Source organism: Symphalangus syndactylus, chromosome 5 (assembly GCF_028878055.3).
Source record: "Symphalangus syndactylus isolate Jambi chromosome 5, NHGRI_mSymSyn1-v2.1_pri, whole genome shotgun sequence".
Lineage (NCBI taxonomy): Eukaryota > Metazoa > Chordata > Mammalia > Primates > Hylobatidae > Symphalangus > Symphalangus syndactylus.
The window spans coordinates 144,247,531-144,269,218 of NC_072427.2; the positions used below are offsets into that span (position 1 = coordinate 144,247,531).

General features: G+C 43.7%; 1 protein-coding gene and 1 long non-coding RNA gene across 11 annotated transcripts in view; one reads left to right on the forward strand and one right to left on the reverse strand.

The window, feature by feature from the left end:
• Positions 1-21,688, reverse strand: part of ETV6 (ETS variant transcription factor 6) — a 258,085-nt gene that overhangs the window by 33,037 nt on the left and 203,360 nt on the right. For all 7 annotated transcript variants that reach the window (XM_063639655.1, XM_055280632.2, XM_055280633.2 and 4 more), the window contains one exon: positions 18,938-19,072. In XM_063639655.1, coding sequence (XP_063495725.1) covers positions 18,938-19,072 — 135 coding nt within the window. The remainder of the gene's footprint in view (positions 1-18,937; positions 19,073-21,688) is intronic.
• LOC129483350 (uncharacterized) lies at positions 16-7,948 on the forward strand. 4 transcript variants are annotated; one of them, XR_008658025.2, is made up of 6 exons: positions 16-181; positions 5,222-5,282; positions 5,619-5,819; positions 5,909-6,094; positions 7,140-7,223; positions 7,805-7,901. It is a non-coding gene; the product is annotated as an uncharacterized lncRNA (long non-coding RNA). The 4 variants fall into 4 exon arrangements; XR_010120866.1 differs by lacking the exon at positions 16-181 and having other exon boundaries at positions 5,190-5,282; XR_010120868.1 differs by lacking the exon at positions 16-181 and having other exon boundaries at positions 5,190-5,282; positions 5,974-6,094.

The following is a 21,688-nucleotide window of genomic DNA, read 5'->3' on the forward strand; positions in this document are numbered from 1 at the left end:
TCATGACAACAACTGTCACTGCCAGACAGAAACTACGATACAAAGTCACATCGAAACCTGCTCTAAGCATGCACAGTGGCCCCAATTTACAGAATGACAATCTTACTGAACCTGAAAGAACTTTTGGGTGCACTTTGCTCCTAAGTGCACAGACCCTACAAGTGCTCAGAGACAGGCAGAGGTAAGGAGGAAGCAGGATGGATGGACACCTCTAACAATACCTCTAACCCATCCCACTCGAAGTTGTAGGCTGGTGACATGTAAGCGAGGATAACATCAGAAGTGTACACAGCTCAGCAACAGAGGTAGCTCTGAGGGCTGGGTCAGGGAATGGACCAGCACACACCTGGCTCCACAAGTCCCTGCTAAGGTACAGAAGGACAGAAATCTGCCCATAAAAATGGGGATTTCTACACGGCTCCACACCCAACTCAATGAACTCTCTCTGGCCACATCTGTTCCCAGGGCACTCTCACCAAAAGGGTGTGCATGCTTGCTGTCCTTGTTCTGGTCAAAGAATTGTCCACAGTTCTAAGTAAAGCAAGTCAAACATATCACCTTTGTCCATTAAGATAATATATATGTGAAGAACACATAATGGGAATTCAGTAATTTGATAGGGTCAGTAAACAGAGACAGACATAGTGGTTTTAAGTTTTACACAGGGTTAAGAAGAAAATGAGGACCTTTTTCTTTTTTGAAAGTTCTACCAGATCTCATCTATCACATGATCACTGAACAAAAATATTGTTCACAATATTAAAAGATCATCTCCTTGAAGGCAAAGGGCTTATTTTGTGACTACCGTATAACCCACTGCCATAAATTCAAAAGTGCCTCATCATTGGAATAGCTATCAATAGGAGACTGATTTAATAAATTATAGTATATATCTCTAAAAAATGGAGGACTACGTAAAAGTAAAAAGGAATGAGGAGGATCTCGATATTTTGCTAAGGACTAGCATCCAGAATCTGTGGTTAGATACGAAAAGCAAGATGAAGTATTTATGATCTGCCACCACTTATCTAAACAACGAAAGGGGGAATTTCAGTTTCAACAATAGCAGAGTGGCTTGTACCAAACCTTCTTACGGATAGCAATGAAAGAAACTGTATTAGATACATTGAAAAAACTATTTGAAGGTATCAAGGGCAGACAAAAACCGGAGGGGATTTCACTCTTGAAAGAAGGGACCTGCACAGAGTGAGGTCCGTATTTAAACAGCTTTTCCCCGATTCTGTTGATCTCCTAACTGCCCTATGCTGCATGCTCCTCCCCAGTCCGTGCAGCACAGGGCAGTTAGAAGATAAACGGAAAGTTGCTTGAGATAGAGTAGGTAGCTGCCAGGATGGCAGAAAATTGAAGAAACAAATCCCATACAGTGGGAGCCTCAGAGGGGAGAGTGATTAAATTGGCATGTAAAAGTTTCCTCAAATTCTTGTCTGACTACTGAATAGCCCAAGTGCTGGGGAGACCCTCTGGAGTTCAGTGAAAAGCAACAGTTGTATAATCAAAAGACATGAGCAGAAATTTCAGCTACTGGATACTGCAGTGGAGACAGAGTTCAGAGTTTGAATCTCATCAAGTTTGAAGGCTCTGTAAACACTTTAGGCTGTTTGTTACCCCAGAATGGTCACAGTGTAGGAGTAAAAACCCTAGGACAAGGGGATCTGGCTAAGGGCAAAAGGCAAAATAGAAACAGATTGGACCTAATTTAACGTAAGACCATGCCTCTACAGATTCAAAGTAACTGGCCAATAATCTGATTGCCTACTAGAACAAAAGTCAATACTCTTCAGTGGAAGAGAAGACAATCCAGTGTCTCAACGTGCTCAGCATCCAGTTCCAATTTTCTAGATATGAGAAGAAATACAAACGTGTGACTCATAATAAGGAGGAAAGGCCATCAACAGAGATAGAACTTGAGATAATGCAGATGTTGGAATTAGCACAAACAAACAGAAAAACTTGACAGCAGCTATTATAAATAAGTTCAAGCCCTAAAAGAAAACGATGGTTGTAATAAATGATGACACATAAAGCCTGCCAAAAGGGAAATGGAATTTAAAAAAAAGACAAAGATTCTATAACTGAAAAGTATAATATCTGAAATGAAAGACTGGACTAAATGGATTTAATAGCAGAATGGAGACGAGAGAAGAAAGGATTAGAACATTTGAAGACAGATCAGTAAAAATGAAATCCAAACAAACAAATCCTCAGTGACCCGTGGAACAATATCAAATGGTCTAACACACATGTAATTGGTGTCCAAGAATGAGAATATAGAAAAAAAAGAGTAGAATAAATTTTAAAATAATGGCTAGATTGTCCTCAAATTTGGTAACAACACTATCAACAACAGTAAATTCGAAGGTCCAAGAATCTCAAGTAAGATATGTAAAATAAAAACCACACCCAGGTACACCATAGTCAAACTGCTGAAAACCAAAAATAAAGAGGAAATCTTGAAAGCAACCAGATGAAAAAAAGAAACTATGTACAGGGGGAGATTATACTAATATACTATATATGTATAGTATGATATATAGGATATATATACACACCATATATACTATATATGATTATATTATATATGATATATAGTATATACTAGTACTATTTAAGTGTATACTTATATAGTATATATAAGCCTACACTAATATATATATTATATATACGAATATACTAATTATGGCTGACCTCTTTAAAAAAACCTGAAGAGAGGGACTGCTCAAACACACACACAAGAAGGATACAGATGGGAACCTATAGATTGAAAAAGACTTAAGAGATACATTAACCATCTGCAATGTATAGATGTTGTTTGGATTCTGATCCAAACTGTAAAAAACATTTATGAGATGGTTGGCAAAAAGTGAACACCAGTAGATTATTTGATGATACCGAGGAACTACTAGTTTTCAAGTGATATGATGGTTCTGTGATTATGATTTTATAGTCTTTTTTTGAGATCTATGTTGATACTTTTTTTTTTTTTTTTTTTTTTTTTTTTTTTTTTGAGACAGAGTCTTGCTCTGTCACCCAGGCTGGAGTGCAGTGGCATGATCTTTGCTTACTGCAAGCTCCGCCTCCCGGGTTCACGCCATTCTCCTGCCTCAGCCTCCTGAGTAGCTGGGACTACAGGCACCTGCCACTATGCCCGGCTAATTTTTTGTATTTTTAGTAAAGATGGGGTTTCACGGTGTTAGCCAGGATGGTCTCAATCTCCTGACCTTGTGATCCGCCCGCTTCGGCCTCCCAAAGTGCTGGGATTACAGGCGTGAGCCACCACGCCTGGCCTGTTGATACTATTTACAAGGGAAATTATATATCTGGGATTTGCTGTAAAATAATCTGGGATGGTGAAGGAGAGAGGAGGTAGACCACAGAGGAAGACAAGATTGGCCTTGAGTTGATCATCAAAACTGGTGATGGGTACATGGTGATTCATTATACAATTCTCTTTACTTTTGTATAGGTTTGATATTTTCTCTTATAAAAAGCTTTTTTTTTTAAAAGTGCTTAATTAACCTTGCAAGGATATAGGTTGGAATGACAAGCACTAACTTTCTCACTTTAACCCAAATGCATATAAATGCTTATCGGGCACCAACTAAAATGATCTGTAATCTTTTGGAGACAAGGCAAACTTTCCTTTTATAGATAATATGGATGTCAATTCTGCTGCCCATAGAAATGTATTTATCTTTTGTCCATCGTTCACTTTTCATTTGTCACAGAATATGATCACTGTAAACAACTATTGAAGACAGTTCCAGTTTGAACTTTCGTATATTTTCTTCTAAATGCCATTTACAGAATGTCTGTCTTTACTTAAAAGCTTATTAAGGTTTAAAAATACTTAAGTATGATGAAGACCATGTATTGAAAACTCCCATTTCCTGAATCCATTTCCTGTCTTATAAATTTCAAAACGGTCACAGGCGTTGGTCAGTAATCTGGTTACCTGCAGGCTTTCTTTGATGTCCTGCGCTTCAAGGCTTAGTGTGTGGGTGTGCACTCAGGGCAGGCCTTAGGAAGTCTGGGAGGACCAGGAGAGGAAGAACTTTCATGCCAAGGGTAAAGGAGGAACTGATGTAATGTCCTGGAGAGATTTCACTCTCCGTTCCTGCCCAGACCTTGGGAACAATGCAGGAGGGTGATAGTGCTTTGGATAATCCAACTCAGATTTTACTTTGGACTCAGGATCCAGGCAGGAACAGGACTTGGAGGAGCTTGATTTATTTATTTCTCTGCAGATATCACTCAAAGAGGAAGTACTTGATGAAGCTGATAACATTAACAGTAAAGAACTGGATCCGAGGGTATTTAATTCCAGGCTCCTGGTGGTCTGGGCACAACCACTCTCAAGGCTGAGAGTCCTGCAATGAGACCTTGCAAGCTTTGTTTCAGTCTGCAAAGCAGTGCCCATGTACGGAGTGGGCTATGACGTTCTCAGCCTGCTGCCTGCCGCCTCTGTTATTATAAGTTGGCAACAGGGCGTGGAAACTTACGAGACCAGAGCCGGCAGGCAGAGAAGCTCCGGACACAGGAAATGCACTGAGCGGACAGTGGGTGCATTAAATCCCCCAGATGTAGGAGTCTTCTGTCTAAAACAAGAAGATTTTTTTTGGTCTGGCCTTGATGTCTGGGTTTGTTCTTGGTGAGCTGCCCAGCTGGAAAACTGGGAAATTATCCACATTGCCCTCATTCTGAAGGTCTTGATATGGAAGGGAAATACACAAGGAAGAGGGAGGGAAAGCCAGACATAATTAGTCCATGTGGGCACAGAAGGAAGGGAGGAAGAAAGACCAAGGGCTGGCAGGGAACTGTCATTCTGGTTGGAAGTGTTTTCTGATCCCAAACCTTTTTCCTTGTAGACCTCTGTTAGACACAAATAATCCCTTCTTCTCACTGCCAAACAGCCTAAAATAAACCAGGACTTTAAATGTGGTAATTTTCTTTAGAAAAAGGTCTGATTTCTTATCTTTTCCTCTTACTTATTAGAAAAGTTTCTCTACTTAAAATTCATAAAAATTCGACCCAATTTAATCATGCTATAAATAATAAATAACCAGTAAACCTAAACAAACAAACAAAAAACTGCCTTTGGTGAAAGTTTTGACTAGTAAGTTTCCAGGGTAGAGCAAAGGCTAAGATCAAGTTTGCATCTCACACGCCACGATCGCATTTCCACCACTGTGCTTTCCCTAAGCCCACGGATGCTGGTCAGAGAAGAAGGTCACCAGGGAGACGCAAATCAACAGGCCTAGCAGGTAATGCTCACTCAAGCCTCAGTCCACTGGGTTTCACTTTCTGCCTATCCCAGTCATTTTGTTAAAAATTAGTGGGAAGTATGAATGATACACAGAGCTAGAAAGAAGTCATAAGCTCAAGGTCTTGACGTGGAATTCAAACTGTATTTCATATACCACTCCTGGTCTCTTATGCCCATTATGGGTTGAATATCTACCCCAAAATTCATAAGTTGAAGTCCTAACCCCTAGTACTCTCAGGATGTGACCTTATTTGGAAAGAGGGCCCTTGCAGATGTAATTAGTTAGGATGAGGTCATTTTAACCACCCAATATGACTGGTGTCTTTATAAAAAGTATACTCTGGACTTAAGAGACATACACAGGAGAAAAATGCAGGTGAAGATGAAGGCAGAGACCTCCAAGGCAAGGAATGCCAAAGCTTGCCAGCAAACCACCAGAAACGAGGGGAGAGTCATGGAACAGATCCTACCTCACAGCTCTCAGAAGGAACCAACTCTGGCACACGTTGACCTTGGACTTCTAGCCTCCAGAAAAGTGAGATAATAAATATCTGTTGTTTAAGCCACCCCGTTTGGGGTACTTTGTTATAGTGGCCCTAATATCTAATACACCCCCTACTCCAGTTACCTGACGTTCAACCTCTGCTTGGTTTGGAGCCTTTCCACTGACTGTGTACCTGGCATTTCAGCCTATTCATCCCCACAATGTGCCAATGTCACTGAACTCCCTTGGAGGGCCTGAGAAGAAAACTGCCCTAGTTTGGACTGGATGATTCACATATATTTGAGGTTATCAACAATAAACCCTAGGTAAGCTCCTAGAATTTTATAAGCATTTGATGAAAGGGGTTAAACGAAACAAAATGGGTAACTTGTAGTACTCTGAGGCTTAATCTTCATTACTGCAGGCCTGGGCAGGACTGCTTTCAAATAGGCCACCTTTCCAGGGGATCAGTACAGAGAGTACAGCACATCTGCAGACACAGGAGCCCTCACAGTCCTCACAGTCAGGGCTGCAGACTGTCTTGCTCCTCACAGACAGTACAGGGGAGTCTCCTTTGTCTCCATAAAGCAGCACAAAAGAAGTGAATTAAGAAATCAAAGGATTGGATTTCCAATAAGCCAATTAGGTCTGTTTGGGTTATCTCTCAATCATGTATAAGGCCTGGGGTCACAGGTGGCACAGAGATAAGGCAGAGAGGTCCTGGAGTGGGGAAAAGAGCAAGATGACCCCTTAACAGGGCTTCCTTCTCTGGAGATGAAATCAAGCTGCTCCCAGCCCCTTATCTCAAAGATCAGATGGCATTTCCCTAGGGGTAAAGGAAGTCTCTTGGAGACTTCCTGCCTGTCTTGTGAGAGTCATTCATGCATATTAGGTATCTCTTGCCCCTAAAACTTCTGGCTTAAGAGAGCACACTAGCCCTAGGGCTAAAAGCAGCCTCCAGTTGGAGGACCCTGGGTGCAGGCAGGGAGGGTGAGGGGTCCCTCCTGTAATAGGCTGAGGGCCTAGACAGATGCAAAGAGGGTCTCTGCACAATCCAGTCCCTACACTCCGTCACAAAACACATGCTGCTGCAGGGGCAAGGGTCAGAAGGTAAAAGGTCATGCTGCCCTAGGCCCTGAAATATAGGAGGCAAAGCAGGAAGAAAGGTCCTGGAGAGGAAAGCAGGACTTGCAGAAGGCTGGGATGAGGCCGGGTCAGGGGAAAAAGGTGTTAAGTGGTGCTCGTGGGCCCCACTCACAGCGAGAGCAGGAAGTCAAGATCTTGACCTGTTTCTGATGGGACCTGTCGTTACCTGCTGCCAGACTCAAGAATCCCAGAACAGAAAGGGGTGCAAAAAGGTTAATCTTGTAGTTCTTAAAGGAGGAGACAGCCAGAAGATTAATACAAAGGTTCCAAAGGGGTCATGGAGGACCAGCGCTCGCCAGATACTGCAAGGTAACATAAAATGCAAGCAGTGCTTACTTCCAAACAGGCCATGTTCTGAGAGTAATGAAGATTGGCACTTTAAATGTATTTTCCCACAGAAATCGTAGAGCAGATGAATCCACAAAGGTGTTCTTAGATAACAGCGAGGGAGGCAACAGCACTTCCCTACGTATAAGGTGCACAAACCTGATGTTTGCACAAAGTGCGTGCAGCTGCGATATTGAGAATGGTTAAGAAAAGTGGACGGAAAAACCAACTGCACAACATTGTGAATAACTTACCACTACTGAAGTACACCTAAAAATGGTTAAAATTATAAATGTTGTGTATTTTATCGCAATTAAAAATTTACACAAAAAGAGGGGGGAAAACAACCAAGTAATAGCCAGAAATATTGAATCGTGATAATGAATAACATTTACTGAGTGCTTGGCTATTCTAAGGGCATTTTCCATATTAACTCATTTCTTTCTTTCTTTTTTTATTTTTATTTTTGAGACAGAGTCTCACTCTGTCGCCCAGGCTGGAGACTCATTTCTTTCTTACGTCAACCCTTTGAGATAGGTCCTGTCATTTTCCTTCTTTTACAGGTAGACCTGAGACCCAAGGCAGTTGCCTGAAGTCACACAGCCGGTAAACTGGGGAGCTGGGATTGGAACCCAGGTAGTTGGGGGATGTACAGTGCGCGCATATACGTGCCGGCATGCTCTCTGACTCTGTCATGTATTCCATGGTTAATATGTGTAACAAAGATGTCAAACCCCAGCCCACAGCCTCCTTGACCCTGCAGTCATCAACACGATTCCAGCAAGACTAGAGAATTGAGTGGGTTTACAACCAGTGACAGGGTGTGACTTGAGCAGATAAAGACTGCATCTACCTGGTGCCTACTAAGCAGCTGTAGCGAGGGGCCAGCTTTCAAGGCGTGACCTGCACTGAGGGGCTGGCTCCTCAGGGGGTGGGTGACAGCCAGTGCGTCTGCTCTCAGAAGCTGGTGCCTGGTTCAGAACCCACAGTTCTCACAGGCTGGGAGATTTTTGTGATGCTAAGACCGCCCATCCAAAGGGAGTTAATCATCTTAGAAGGGTGAATTCAGTCCAACTCAGCATGAGTTTTTAATATTATGAACTAGACATACTTTGGAGTCTCAAAAGTCATCTTTGACATTTTTGGGTATAAATTTGGCAGTAACGTAAGCAGGACCTGCCACACACTGTACCCCAGTCAGGTGACCTGAAAACTGCTTCGGTGTCGTCATCTCCACAACTGCTACTCGTCTTTCAATCATGTGCTCTATTTTCAGGGCGCCTGCACTACAAACATTTATGAAAATGTATTTTGGTCTCCTCATTCTGTGCAGTGGAATGAATGCAGGCACTGGCATCAACCCCACCTGGGTTTAAATCTCTGCATTGCTACTTGATTTTGGGGCATGTTACTTTATTGCTCTTAATCTTTATTTCTTCATCTATAAAGTGGAGGTAATAATATCACCTTCTTTATAGGGTGGTGGTGAAGATTAAATGATTCAAACATATAAGAGCTTAGAACAGGGCCGGCACACAACAAGGACCCAATAAATGTTAGCTATTATTTTGTTATTAAGAAGCAGATTCAGGCCGGGCGCGGTGGCTCACGCCTGTAATCCCAGCACTTTGAGAGGCCGAGGTGGGCAGATCACGAGGTCAGGAGATCGAGACCATCCTGGCTAACACAGTGAAACCCTGTCTGTACTAACAATACAAAAAATTAGCCGGCCGTGGTGGCAGGCGCCTGTAGTCCCAGCTACTAGGAGAGGCTGAGGCAGGAGAATGGCGTGCAGCTGGGAGGCAGAGCTTGCAGTGAACCGCGATCATGCCACTGCACTCCAGCCTGGGCGACAGAGTGAGACTCTTCAAAAAAAAAAAAAAAAAAAAGCAGATTCATATACCTCATCTTCTTTAATTATCTCATTAAAATTGTATACAATTTCCTTCCACCAAAGCAGTCTTTGGGCACTTGGGTTTGGTGGTGGGGCAGGAGGGGTACGATTCCCCTCAATAAAGCAGTCGTATAAATAAAACTTCTGTGGGCCATCGCAGAACACATGCCATCCTCTCCATCTTTCACAAAGAAATGACTTCTCTCAATTATTGAGCCATTCCCATGTGCTAGTTGTAAGAAAAATTGAGATCAATTGCACTTCGATGCTTGAAAGTTCTCCTCACCACTTGCGATTTCCATGTTTACCTTGTGATAAAGAGCTGTCCCAGAGCAGAACTGCCACCTTAAAACTGCATCCAGTGCTATAGAAACAATCTCAGCCCTGCATATGTGAATATCTGCAAATTAAAGTGATTAAGAATCACTGCCCCATAATCTCTTTGATGGGGCAGAGGACAGGATGGAACTAAAGAGCTGAAATTATCAAGCTCCAAGGGGGTGACGGGATGAGAATGTTTGAGAAATCCAGATCTTGCTCCTTCTCCCTACAGACTGCACATCCTGTCCCATGGGGCGATTCTGCGGAGCTGGTCCCATTCAGAGACTTTAGCCCAGAAGGGAGGCTTATTTTAGGTTTCCGTTGAGCTTTCAGGGGGCCAATATTCAAGTAGCTCTAACACTAGAGGACAAATGACAATTAAAAAATATATATATATATATATATATATTTAAGGGGATAAAACCCAAAATAAAAGAACCTAAGGTGTGAAAAAAGTTATCATCACAACTGCACGTGACAAAATAAATTAATTTTATAGTCATTTACTGGTCTGGTATTTCTAAAGATGTTTTGCCTCCTGTTTTTGTGAAGGAAGTAATATCATTGTTTATTTTACCTCCTTTCTACATAACTACCTACCTGCATTCTAATTCATATTGCAAAGATAAAATGAGTCACAACAGTCAAGGAAAAAGAATGTCCTTAAACTGAGCTTTTTATGATGAAATAAGTGAATGACGCTACTCTTGTTGCCACTCTCAGAGGGGCAACATTATCTGAAGTTCTGAATAAGGTGAGACAAATGAGGACAGAAGAGATTTTCTCCTGCTTCTGAGCAACACCAGGCAGGACACTGCTATGATTTTCTAGATTTTAGATGCTCAAGACCCTGAGGGAAGGGAATATGTCTTATCTTCACATCACCCAGGAAGACTCAGGTTCCTTGGGCGTAATGTGTGGATTTGAGAGCTGTAAGAGACTGCAGAAACCATTTAGTCTAACCCCCTTCTTAAAACTAGGGAGACAGAGCCAGAGAAATGAGAAACTGAGCCCTTATGGTCTATTCTGGCAGAATGAAGGGTTAAGACCTGGTTTCCCAGCTTCCAGATCTCATCCTTTAAAATATACATACATACTCACACCCAATCACCCCAGTTTGTTTGTTGAGGATGGTTCTGGTTCTGGTTTTGCCTGAATATTTGATATGTAGTCCTGGCTTACTTATTGATGGAGCCCTGTGTCACTGTCATAAGTGTGTTGGTATGGGTGAAAAATTATAAGGTTAACCTAATTATATAAAATCACCCTCCCTTCCCATAACTAATAAGTAAGGAAAAAGAGTGAAAATGCTGGTTTTTCTAGAGGTAAGTGTAATCTGAGGACTACTTTGCTCAAGCCATGATGTGATTTCAGAATGGAGTACATTACAGAGGTAACGAATGTTCACACATAGAGAGTTTGAATTAGCATGATGATCATCCTCGTCTACTGTCAGGGCATGGAGGGGAACCTCTGAGCTAACACCAACTTCCTAGCTTCTAGCACTGCCACGTGGCTACTAAGGAAGGCATGATTTCAATGTAAGAAAGTCATAGAGGATACATGTGGGGAACTGGTGCTAGATTGAGCAAGACACATTTGTACTGTGATATAAATGCCCATTGTGAAATTATGAATGTCTGAACTGGTTAAGTTTGTGGCCACGACGAGGTGAAATCACAAGGCGGTTGAATGATGCCTTGTGTTTGCACTTGACCGTGCATGCTTCACTGTGCCAGGCTGCTTAACAGCTGAGTTGGGCCTTGTTCTCTTTCCATTCTGTCATTCCTATCCACCTATCCACCTACTTACCTACCCACCTACCTACTTACCTATGCCAAGTTGGTAGCAACATGTGTCATCTTGGGTTAACATACTTTTATATGGAACTGTATTCCCAGTTATGTAAAATAAATCACTGGGGAAGTAATATTTGATATGTATAATTTCACTTGACAGATTTTTTTTTCAGAACCAGATCTTTCTGTATGTTAACATATGCCCACATCAATCATCTGTTATCCTTCATAATTAAATGTAACAGTATTGATTCTGGAAACAATTTATGTTGAGCTGGATTTTTTTCTTTTCAGTGGAGAAGAAGGGAAAGAGAGAGGAAGTAGCTGGAGGCAGGAAACTTGTGCTGATCCATGCACCTCTCTGCTTGTTCTCTTTGTCATCAAGGGCACCAAACAACTGAAAGGCAGGAGGATAGGGAGAGGGCCACCTCTTCATATCACTTCTGTGCCTTGGTCAGCTCTTCTCCCTGGATACTACCTGATAAAGACCTACACTTCTCTCCTTGTTGTGTGCACCTGTTCATTGGAGCACATGCGCCCTGTCTGAATAGACAAAGGAGGGGGACGCATGCTCTCAGACCTTGCTTCCTGGCCATCAGCTTTAAGGAATGGCCTCTGAAAATGCACTACTTTTAAGAGCTGGGTCTGAAGCAGAGCTAACTAGTCTGCAGGGCAATGACACCCTTGACCTCGGCCTCATTAGCTCCATTCTCTCACCTATGGAGCTCACCACCACCGACATCATAATACTTGAGAGAAAGCTCATTACAGCATATGCGGTGGCACATCTGTATTTACTTGGTTTGAGAGTAGCTCTCAGAGTAAGCCAGCTTTCTCTACTGCTGAGCTCCTGCAAATGAGAACAACAAACACACCTACTTCTGAGTCAAATCAGGCCAAGGGGAAAAGAGGAAGGATCTGTGAGGAGGAGAGACCATAAGCCTCCAATCGCACTCAGGAATAAAATGGGACTAGAAATTCCAAATGAGATTAAAAAAAAATAATGAAAGAGAGAATGAGAGAGAGAAAGAAAACTCATCACGTACCCTTTGTATCTGAAAGGCAGGCTAGGTAATATATTTCTTGCCTTAATGTCAAGCTTCAGTAAACCCACCTCCTCTTCTCTGGAGTGGCTGGTGGCTATTACACAAGCCGGAAATGCACATGGCAGGAAGAGCAAAAGAATGAAAAACTGAATTGGGGGAGGAGGGCAGCTGCTAAATTTAGCAAGGGTAGAGTGAGGGGAGGAAAGGATGAGAGGAAGGCAGGGAGCATGCACGAAATGCTGTTCGTTCTCCATCACTGAAGCGAGGGGCCCTGCTGTGAAATGCTTGGCACAAGGAGGTGGTGTCAGTCGCCTGGAGTCAGGCTCTCTTTTGTGAAGTGTTAATTAGGAAAAACAAGAAACTTCTCATTTTTTGGTTTGCCAACAACAAAACAAAAATGTTAGCCCTGCTCTTGGGGATGAGCAATCATTTTAAGGAAATGCCCCAAGGGATCAGGGTTCGAGGTCCCTAGTAATCTGGACCTAAGGAAAAGTACACATGAAGAAACTGGTACACGTTTGGACGTCTGTGGTCTGACCAATCCGAGCACGTGGATCATGACCCTCAGAGGCACGATCCATCACTGAGTGCTCCAGCTGTTCAGCTGTTTAATGCAATGGTGCTCAAGTAAGGTTTTGTTTTGGTGTGGTTTTTTTGAGACAGAGTCTCGCTCTGTCTCCCAGGCTGGAGTGCAGTGGCACGATCTCGGCTCACTGCAATCTCCACCTTCCGGGTTCACTCCATTATCCTGCCTCAGCCTCCCAAGTAGCTGGGACTACAGGCGCCCGCCACCACGCCCGGCTAATTTTTTTTTTGTATTTTTAGTTGAGACGGGGTTTCACCATGTTAGCCAGGATGGTCTCGATCTCCTGACCTCGTGATATGCCCGCCTCAGCCTCTCAAAGTGCTGGGATTACAGGCGTGAGCCACTGCGCATGGCCTCAAGTAAGGTTTTTATACTCTATTTCTGTGCCCCAACACCTATTCTGGAACTAGGTCCAGGGCCTAAATCAAATTCTGGTCTTCTGCTTTCTACCAATGATTAAGAGGAACAACGGGGACACTTGATATAAACACTGCCACTGAGTGCACTCTAACCAGCCTCCTTTGGTGCCCGACGCAGAAAGCCCTGGCCCAACACTGAGTTCATAGATTTGGGTTTTTTTTTCTTTCCTTCCTCCAGCTTTTATTACCCCCTGCTAAAAAAATCTTCAATGACTTCCCATTTCTTTCCTCCATATTCCAGAAATCAAAGTTCTCCACACTGTGGTTCCAAGCTAAGCTCCTTGGACTAGTTCTGCAACGACAAAATGCTGATCATTGTGAAGGCAAGGGTGATGGCTCAGAAGGGTTTATTTTATTCTATTTGGAGTATGTCAGGCCTCTGAGCCCAATACAAACTCGACAGTAGTTCCAAATAGCCAGAAAACGGCACTTTCAATTTTTCCATCCTACAAGATCTAAATAATTCTTGCCGTAAAATGGGCAAATGGTCTGAGGTGCCTGACGTCCAGGCATTCTTTTACACATCAGTCCCTTCCTAGTCTCTGTGCTCAATGCAACTCATCCCAAATCTTCCTTCTTTCCCTCTCGCCTGTCCCCTCAGTCTCAACCCCAAGCATCGCTGAGTCTTTCTAATCTTCGTTTTCTACAGATCCATCTGACCTCTCCCCTCCTGGCCAGGCTGAGCTAGGTCCCAATTCTTCCTCAGCCTCCGCTCCTCCGCCCTATAATCCTTTTATCACCTCCCCTCCTCACACCTGGTCCGGCTTACAGTTTCGTTCCGCGTCTAGCCCTCCCCCACCTGCCCAGCAATTTACTCTTAAAAAGGTGGCTGGAGCTAAAGGCATAGTCAAGGTTAATGCTCCTTTTTCTTTATCAGACCTCTCCCAAATCAGTGAGCGTTTAGGCTCTTTTCCATCAAATATGAAAAACCCAGCCCAGTTCATGACTCATTTGGCAGCAACCCTGAGACACTTTACAGCCCTAGACCCTAAAAGGTCAAAAGGCCGTCTTATTCTCAAAATACATTTTATTACCCAATCTGCTCCCGACATTAAATAAAGCTCCAAAAATTAAATTCCGGCCCTCAAACCCCACAACAGGATTTAATTAACCTCGCCTTCAAGGTGTACAATAATAGAAAAAAGTTGCAATTCCTTGCCTCCACTGTGAGACAAACCCCAGCCACATCTCCAGCACACAAGAACTTCCAAACGCCTGAACCGCAGCGGCCAGGCGTTCCTCCAGAACCTCCTCCCCCAGGAGCTTGCTACAAGTGCCAGAAATCTGACCACCAGGCCAAGGAATGCCTGCAGCCCAGGATTCCCCCATCTGTGCGGGACCCCACTGGAAATCGGACTGTTCAACTCACCTGGCAGCCACTCCCAGAGCCCCTGGAACTCTGGCCCAAGGCTCTCTGACTGACTCCTTCTCGGCTTAGCAGCTGAAGACTGACGCTGCCTGATCACCTCGGAAGCCCCGTAGACCATCACGGACGCCGAGCTTTAGGTAACTCTCACAGTGGAGGGTAAGTCCGTCCCCTTCTTAATCAATATGGAGGCTACCCACTCCACATTACCTTCTTTTCAAGGGCCTGTTTCCCTTGCCTCCATAACTGCTGTGGGTATTGACAGCCAGGCTTCTAAACCTCTTAAAACTCCCCAACTCTGGTGCCAACTTAGACAATACTCTTTTATGCACTCTTTTTTAGTTATCCCCACCTGCCCAGTTCCCTTATTAGGCCGAGATATTTTAACCAAATTATCTGCTTCCCTGACTATTCCTGGATTACAGCCGCATCTCATTGCTGCCCTTCTTCCCAATCCAAAGCCTCCTTTGCGTCCTCCTCTTGTATTCCCCCCACCTTAACCCACAAGTATAAGATACCTCTACTCCCTCTTTGGCGACCGATCATGCACCCCTTACCATCTCATTAAAATCTAATCACCCTTACCCCACTCAATGCCAAGATCCCATCCCACTGCATGCTGTGAAAGGATTAAAGCCTGTTATCACTCCCCTGCTACAGCATGGCCTTTTAAAGCCTATAAACTCTCCTTACAATTCCCCCATTTTACCTGTCCTAAAACCAGACAAGCCTTACAAGTTAGTTCAGGATCTGCGCCTTATCAACCAAATTGTTTTGCCTATCCACCCTGTGGAGCCAAACTCATACTCTCCTATCCTCAATACCTCCCTCCACAACCCATTATTCTGTTCTGGATCTCAAACATGCTTTCTTTACTATTCCTTTGCACCCTTCATCTCAGCCTCTCTTCGCTTTCACTTGGACTGACCCTGACACCCATTAGGCTCAGCAAATTACCTGGGCTACACTGCTGCAAGGCTTCACAGACAGCCCCCATTACTTCAGTCAAGCCCAAATTTCATCCTCATCTGTTACCTATCTTGGCATAATTCTCATAAAAACACACGTGCTCTCCCTGCTGATCGTGTCCGATTAATCTCCCAAACCTCAATCCCTTACAAAACAACAACTCCTTTCCTTCCTAGGCATGGTTAGTGCGGTCAGAATTCTTACACAAGAGCCAGGACCGCACCCTGTAGCCTTTCTGTGCAAACAACTTGACCTTACTGTTTTAGCCTAGCCATCATGTCTCCGTGCAGCGGCTGCTGCCACCCTAATACTTTTAGAGGCCCTAAAAATGACAAACTGTGCTCAACTTACTCTCTACATTTCTCATAACTTCCAAACTCTATTTTCTTCCTCATACCTGACGCATATACTTTCTGCTCCCCGGATCCTTCAGCTGTACTCACTCTTTGTTAAGGCCCACAATTACCATTGTTCCTGGCCCGGACTTCAATCCGGCCTCCCACATTATTCCTGATACCACACCTGACCCCCATGACTGTATCTCTCTGATCCACCTGCCATTCACCCCATTTCCCCATATTTCCTTCTTTCCTGTACCTCACCCTGATCACGCTTGATTTATTGATGGCAGTTCCACCAGGCCTAATCGCCACACACCAGCAAAGGCAGGCTATGCTACAGTACAAGCCACTAGCCCGCCTCTTAGAACCTCTCATTTCCTTTCCATCATGGAAATCTATCCTCAAGGAAATAACTTCTCAGTGTTCCATCTGCTATTCTACTACTCCTCAGGGATTATTCAGGCCCCCTCCCTTCCCTACACATCAAGCTCGAGGATTTGCCCCCACCCAGGACTGGCAAATTAGCTTTACTCAACATGCCCCGAGTCAGATAACTAAAATACCTCTTAGTCTAGGTAGACACTTTCACTGGATAAGTAGAGGCCTTTCCTACAGGGTCTGAGAAGGCCACCGCAGTCATTTCTTCCCTTCTGTCTGACATAATTCCTCAGTTTAGCCTTCCCACCTCTATACAGTCTGATAACAGACCAGCCTTTATTAGTCAAATCAGCCAAGGAGTTTTTCAGGCTCTTAGTATTCAGTGAAACCTTTATATCCCTTACAGTCCTCCGTCTTCAAGAAAAGTAGAATGGACTAAAGGTCTTTTAAAAACACACCTCACCAAGCTCAGCCACCAACTTAAAAAGGACTGGACAATACTTTTACCACTTTCCCTTCTCAGAAGTCAGACCTGTCCTCAGAATGCTACAGGGTACAGCCCATTTGAGCTCCTGTATAGATGCTCCTTTTTATTAGGCCCCAGTCTCATTCCAGACACCAGACCAACTTAGACTGTGCCCCCAAGAAACTTGTCATCCCTACTATCTTCTGTCTAGTCATACTCCTATTCACCATTCTCAACTACTCATACATGCCCTGCTCTTGTTTACACTGTGGGTTTACACTGTTTCTCCAAGCCATCACAGCTGATATTTCCTGGTGCTGTCCCCAAACTGCCACTCTTAACTCTTGAAGTAAATAAATAATCTTTGCTGGCAGGACTATGCTGAATCTCCTTAGGCACCCTCTAATCAGATGTCTTAGGTCCTCCCAATTCTCAGACCTTTTCCGTTTAGTTTTTCAATTCATACAAAACCGTATCCAGGCCATCACCAATAATTCTAAATGACCAATGTTTCTTCTAACAGTCCCACAATATCACCCCTTACCACAAAATCTTCCTTCAGCTTAATCTCTCCCACTCTAGGTTCCCACGCCGCCCCTAATCCCGCTCCAAGCAGCCCTGAGAAACATCGCCCGTTATCTCTCCATACCATCCCCCAAAATTTTCGCCGTCCCAACACTTTACCACTATTTCGTTTTATTTTTCTTATTAATATAAGAAGACAGGAATGTCAGGCCTCTGAGCCCAAGCTAAGCCATCATATCCCCTGTGACCTGCACGTACACATCCAGATGGCCGGTTCCTGCCTTAACTGATGACATTGTCTTGTGAAAGTCCTTTTCCTGGCTCATCCTGGCTCAAAAAGCTCTTCCACTGAGCACCTTGCGACCCCCACTCCTGCCCACCAGAGAACAAACCCCCTTTGACTGTAATTTTCCTTTACCTACCAAATCTTATAAAACGGCCCCACCCCTATCCCCCTTGGCTGACTCTCTTTTCGGAGTCAGCCCGTCCGGACCCAGGTGAAATAAACAGCCTTGTTGCTCACACAAAGCCTGTTTGGTGGTCTCTTCACACGGACACGCATGAAAGAGTATGTTTGAAATTTTTTGTAATAAAAGAGTAGGGGAAGATAAGCTGTATAACCCAAGTCATCCAATTGCTCTCTATTCCAAAGCCTTACCCCACCCTTATGTCATTTTATTTGCCTGGAATGTTCTTCACTTCATCCTTGCTTATCAGAATCCTGTTGGATTTCTAAGGCGGGGTCCCCAACCTCCAGGTCACTGACTGGTACCAGTCCATGGCCTGTTAGGAACTGGGCTGCACAGGAGGAGGTGAGCGGTGGGGGCAAGTGAGTGAAGCTTCATCTGTATCTACAGCTGCTCCCCACTGCTCATATTACCGCCTGAGCTCCACCTCCTGTCATATCAGCAGCAGCATCAGATTCTCATAGAAGCACAAATGCTATCATGAACTGTGCATGCGAGGGATCTAGCTGTGCACTCCTTATGGGAATCTAATGGCTGATGATCTGTCACTGTCTCCCACCACCCCCAGATGGGACCGTCTAGTTGCAGGAAAACAAGCTCAGGGCTCCCACTGGTTCTACATTATGGTGGATTGTATAATTATTTCATTATGTATTACAATGTAATAATAGAAATGAAGTGCATAATAAATGCAATGCACTTGAATCATCCCAAACCATCCCTCACCTCCACTGTTGGTGGAAAAATTGTCTTCCACAAAACTGGTCCTTGGTGCCAAAAAGGGTGGGGACCACTGCTCTAAGGCATACTCCAGAGTTGCTTCCTTTATGAGCAGACCCTGCTTCCTGCACCTGGCTGTCATGGACCCTTCCACCACACCTTTACGGTGCCTACTATACGGTTACGCTTCTGTGCTTCTGTGTACATCCATCTCACTGCTTCGCTTTGATTGTGAGCTTCAGGGAACCAAGAGTGTATCTTGTACACAGTAAGCACTCAATAATTGTCTGTTGAATGAAAAGTGAACTTACACGAATAAGACCAGCTTATCGAGTTAACAATTAAACTTCTTGGATTTGTCTAAACCTCAGGCAAGAAAAGAGAAGCCTCTTCCAGTACCTTCTTCATGGTTCTGATGCAGTATGACCTCCGGCTGTGTGTGTATGGAGTTTCCAGGGTGGAAGAACGGTGAAAAAAGAATCCGAGGTTTCCTCTGCTTCAGAATATGCTGAAGGAGTTCATAGAGCACATCACCTGGAAAGAAAAAGGAAAGGGAAATCGAGAAATGGAAAGATGTTTTTCCAATAACAATTTATGGAGCAGCAGCTAAGTGCCTGGCACGGTGCCAAAGATACAATTGGAGAGCTTAATAGGCCTGCCACCTCCTACCCTCACCGAGCTCATGGGGCACAGAATGCAGCACTTGAAACTCAAAAGGTCAGAGCAATGTGAAGTTTTAAATCAAACTTTTTTGATTATGAAAATCATATACTTTTTTTTTTTTTTTTTTGAGACAGGGTCATGCTCTGTTGCCCATGCTGAAGTGCAGAGGCACGATCTCGGCTCACTACAACCTCCACCTCCCAGGCTCAAGTGATCCTCCCACTTCAGCCCTCCAAGTAGCTGGGACTACAGGTGCGAACCACCACACCCAGCTAATTTTTGTATTTTCAGTAGAGGCAGGGTTTCACCATGTTGTTCAGGTTGGTCTCAAACTCCTGAGCTCAAGTGATCCACCCGCCTAGGCCTCCCAAAGTGCTGGGATTACAGGTGTAAGCTACTGTGCACGGCCCCAAAAATGTTTTAAAAAGGCAGAAAATCAGAAAGAAAACAAAACATAACCTAGAATCCCATTACTAAGATACAGAAGCCCAGTTAATACTATCTATAGTTCTAGAGTTAGAATCAGGCTTTTAATAGTTGAGTATCCTCTCTTCCCTCCACGTTAGGTTTTGAACATTTTCCCACATTACTGAACTGCTTCAGTAGCTGCCTAACAATGGCAGGGAATTTAAACTATCCCAATTTATTGCTCTTATTTTTTGTGAGGATGTCCTTTTTACATCTATCTTAGCTTGCACTTCAGATTACTCGAAGAATTATGAAGTCATTAAGAACATTTGTAATGCTCCAATGACAACTCATAGATTCTTCATAGAAATCTTCCCTACAGAGAAAAATATGCGTTTTTAACCAACCTCAATCCTAGGCAGGAAAAGAATAAACATGAAAAAAATTCACAAGTCCGGTTAGAGGTGGTAACTATTCAAGATACTCTATAAGGAACTGGCATGTTCTGGGATGCTTCCCTCCTTTAAAAATGCACACAAGCATTGTTCCAAGGTTCCACAATCTCTAGAAAATCATCTAGAGATGTCAGGCCATTGCCAGAGGATGGCAGGGGCTGGGGTGAGCAGGCGCCTTTCTGTTCTATTTGGTATTTGAAGTGTCCACAGAAGAGTAATTGGCAAAAAAAACCAAAAACCAAAAAACAAAAACCCAAAATCTGTCATGGTCTTGTCCCACCCCTTGACTTAGATCCAAGCTGAAAATGCAGGTGGGTGCCTCAAAACCCTTTAGGGGTGGGTGATTAATCTTTAAAATATCACAGCCCTCTGACTGTCTCCTCACACCCTTCTTCACACACAGATATGCAGTCAGCAGTAATAACAAACAATGGGTCTTTGTCTCTAATTTTAGCGATTTTTTTAAACAAGCATTTTAATTACCAACTTAAATTCAAGGCATATTTTGGGTTGAAGATACTGCTGTATTATTTTTTCTTTCAAGCTCAGCATGGACCTGAGAAATGTTCTGTATTAATTTCTTTTTTTTCTACAAACTCCCGCTCCTCTATCACTGATACTAAATAAAGCTCCACGGATACCCTATTCTGAGGGATTCCTGAGGGAACCCTGTGTTTTTGCCTTGACTTTGTTCCTACCTCTACCTTTGAAATTTGGTTGCTGTTAGTATAACTTTCTGCCACTACTTAGTATCATGACTAAATAAAGCAAAATATCTCAAAGAGCTGCAGACACCATGTCACTTGGGTATCTTATTAAAAGGAGATGGGCAGGAAGACGCAGAGGTGTCCTGGACCAGACTTTTGAAACTGCTATGTATAAGGGAGAACCATGGCACACATGACTGCATTTGAGAGCTCAGAACAGCTTCGGAATTCATTGAATCCAAACCTAGTAGTCATGGTGATGTCTCTGATGAGGCGGGGATAAGGAGCCTGAAATACAGTCCTATTTTAATGATTCATATTTTAATCTCATACGAAAATAAGCCCCTAATCAACACTTTGTTTCTTTTGGTTTCGTGTAATGACTTCCTGAACTTTTGCTAATTTACATGGCCTCACACTTGCTGGGTTTTATCTATGTTTTTTTTGGTAGTATGCGGAATAGAAAAATGAAAACACTGAAAAATGTGTTCCTGATGATTACTATTACTAAAAAAAAAAAAAGGTCTAGTAATTAGTGTATCCATTTTGGAAGGGGAGGCCAGGAAATATAAATTTAGTGTCTGTGAGGGTATTCAGCTTGGTTCACTTAACCAGGCGGGCTGGTGTGGTGGTGGGAGGTGCTGACTGCAGAGGTGGGCACGGCTGCCTGGGTAGGAGTCCCAACTCCTGTGCACCAGGTGACCTTGAGCAAGTCACTGAACTTCTCTGCAAAATGCAAATAATGGCACCGACCTCCAGCATTTGCTATGAAGGTTACAGGAGGGAAAGGTCAAGAAGCACCCAGAGTAGGGTTTGGTGCACAAACTGCTCCCTGGACCCCTCTTGGTGGCTGCTTCTGGGCTTGGAGAAGCCCCCAGTGGGGTGGCTCAAACAAGGGCTGGAGAGCAGGCAGGTGA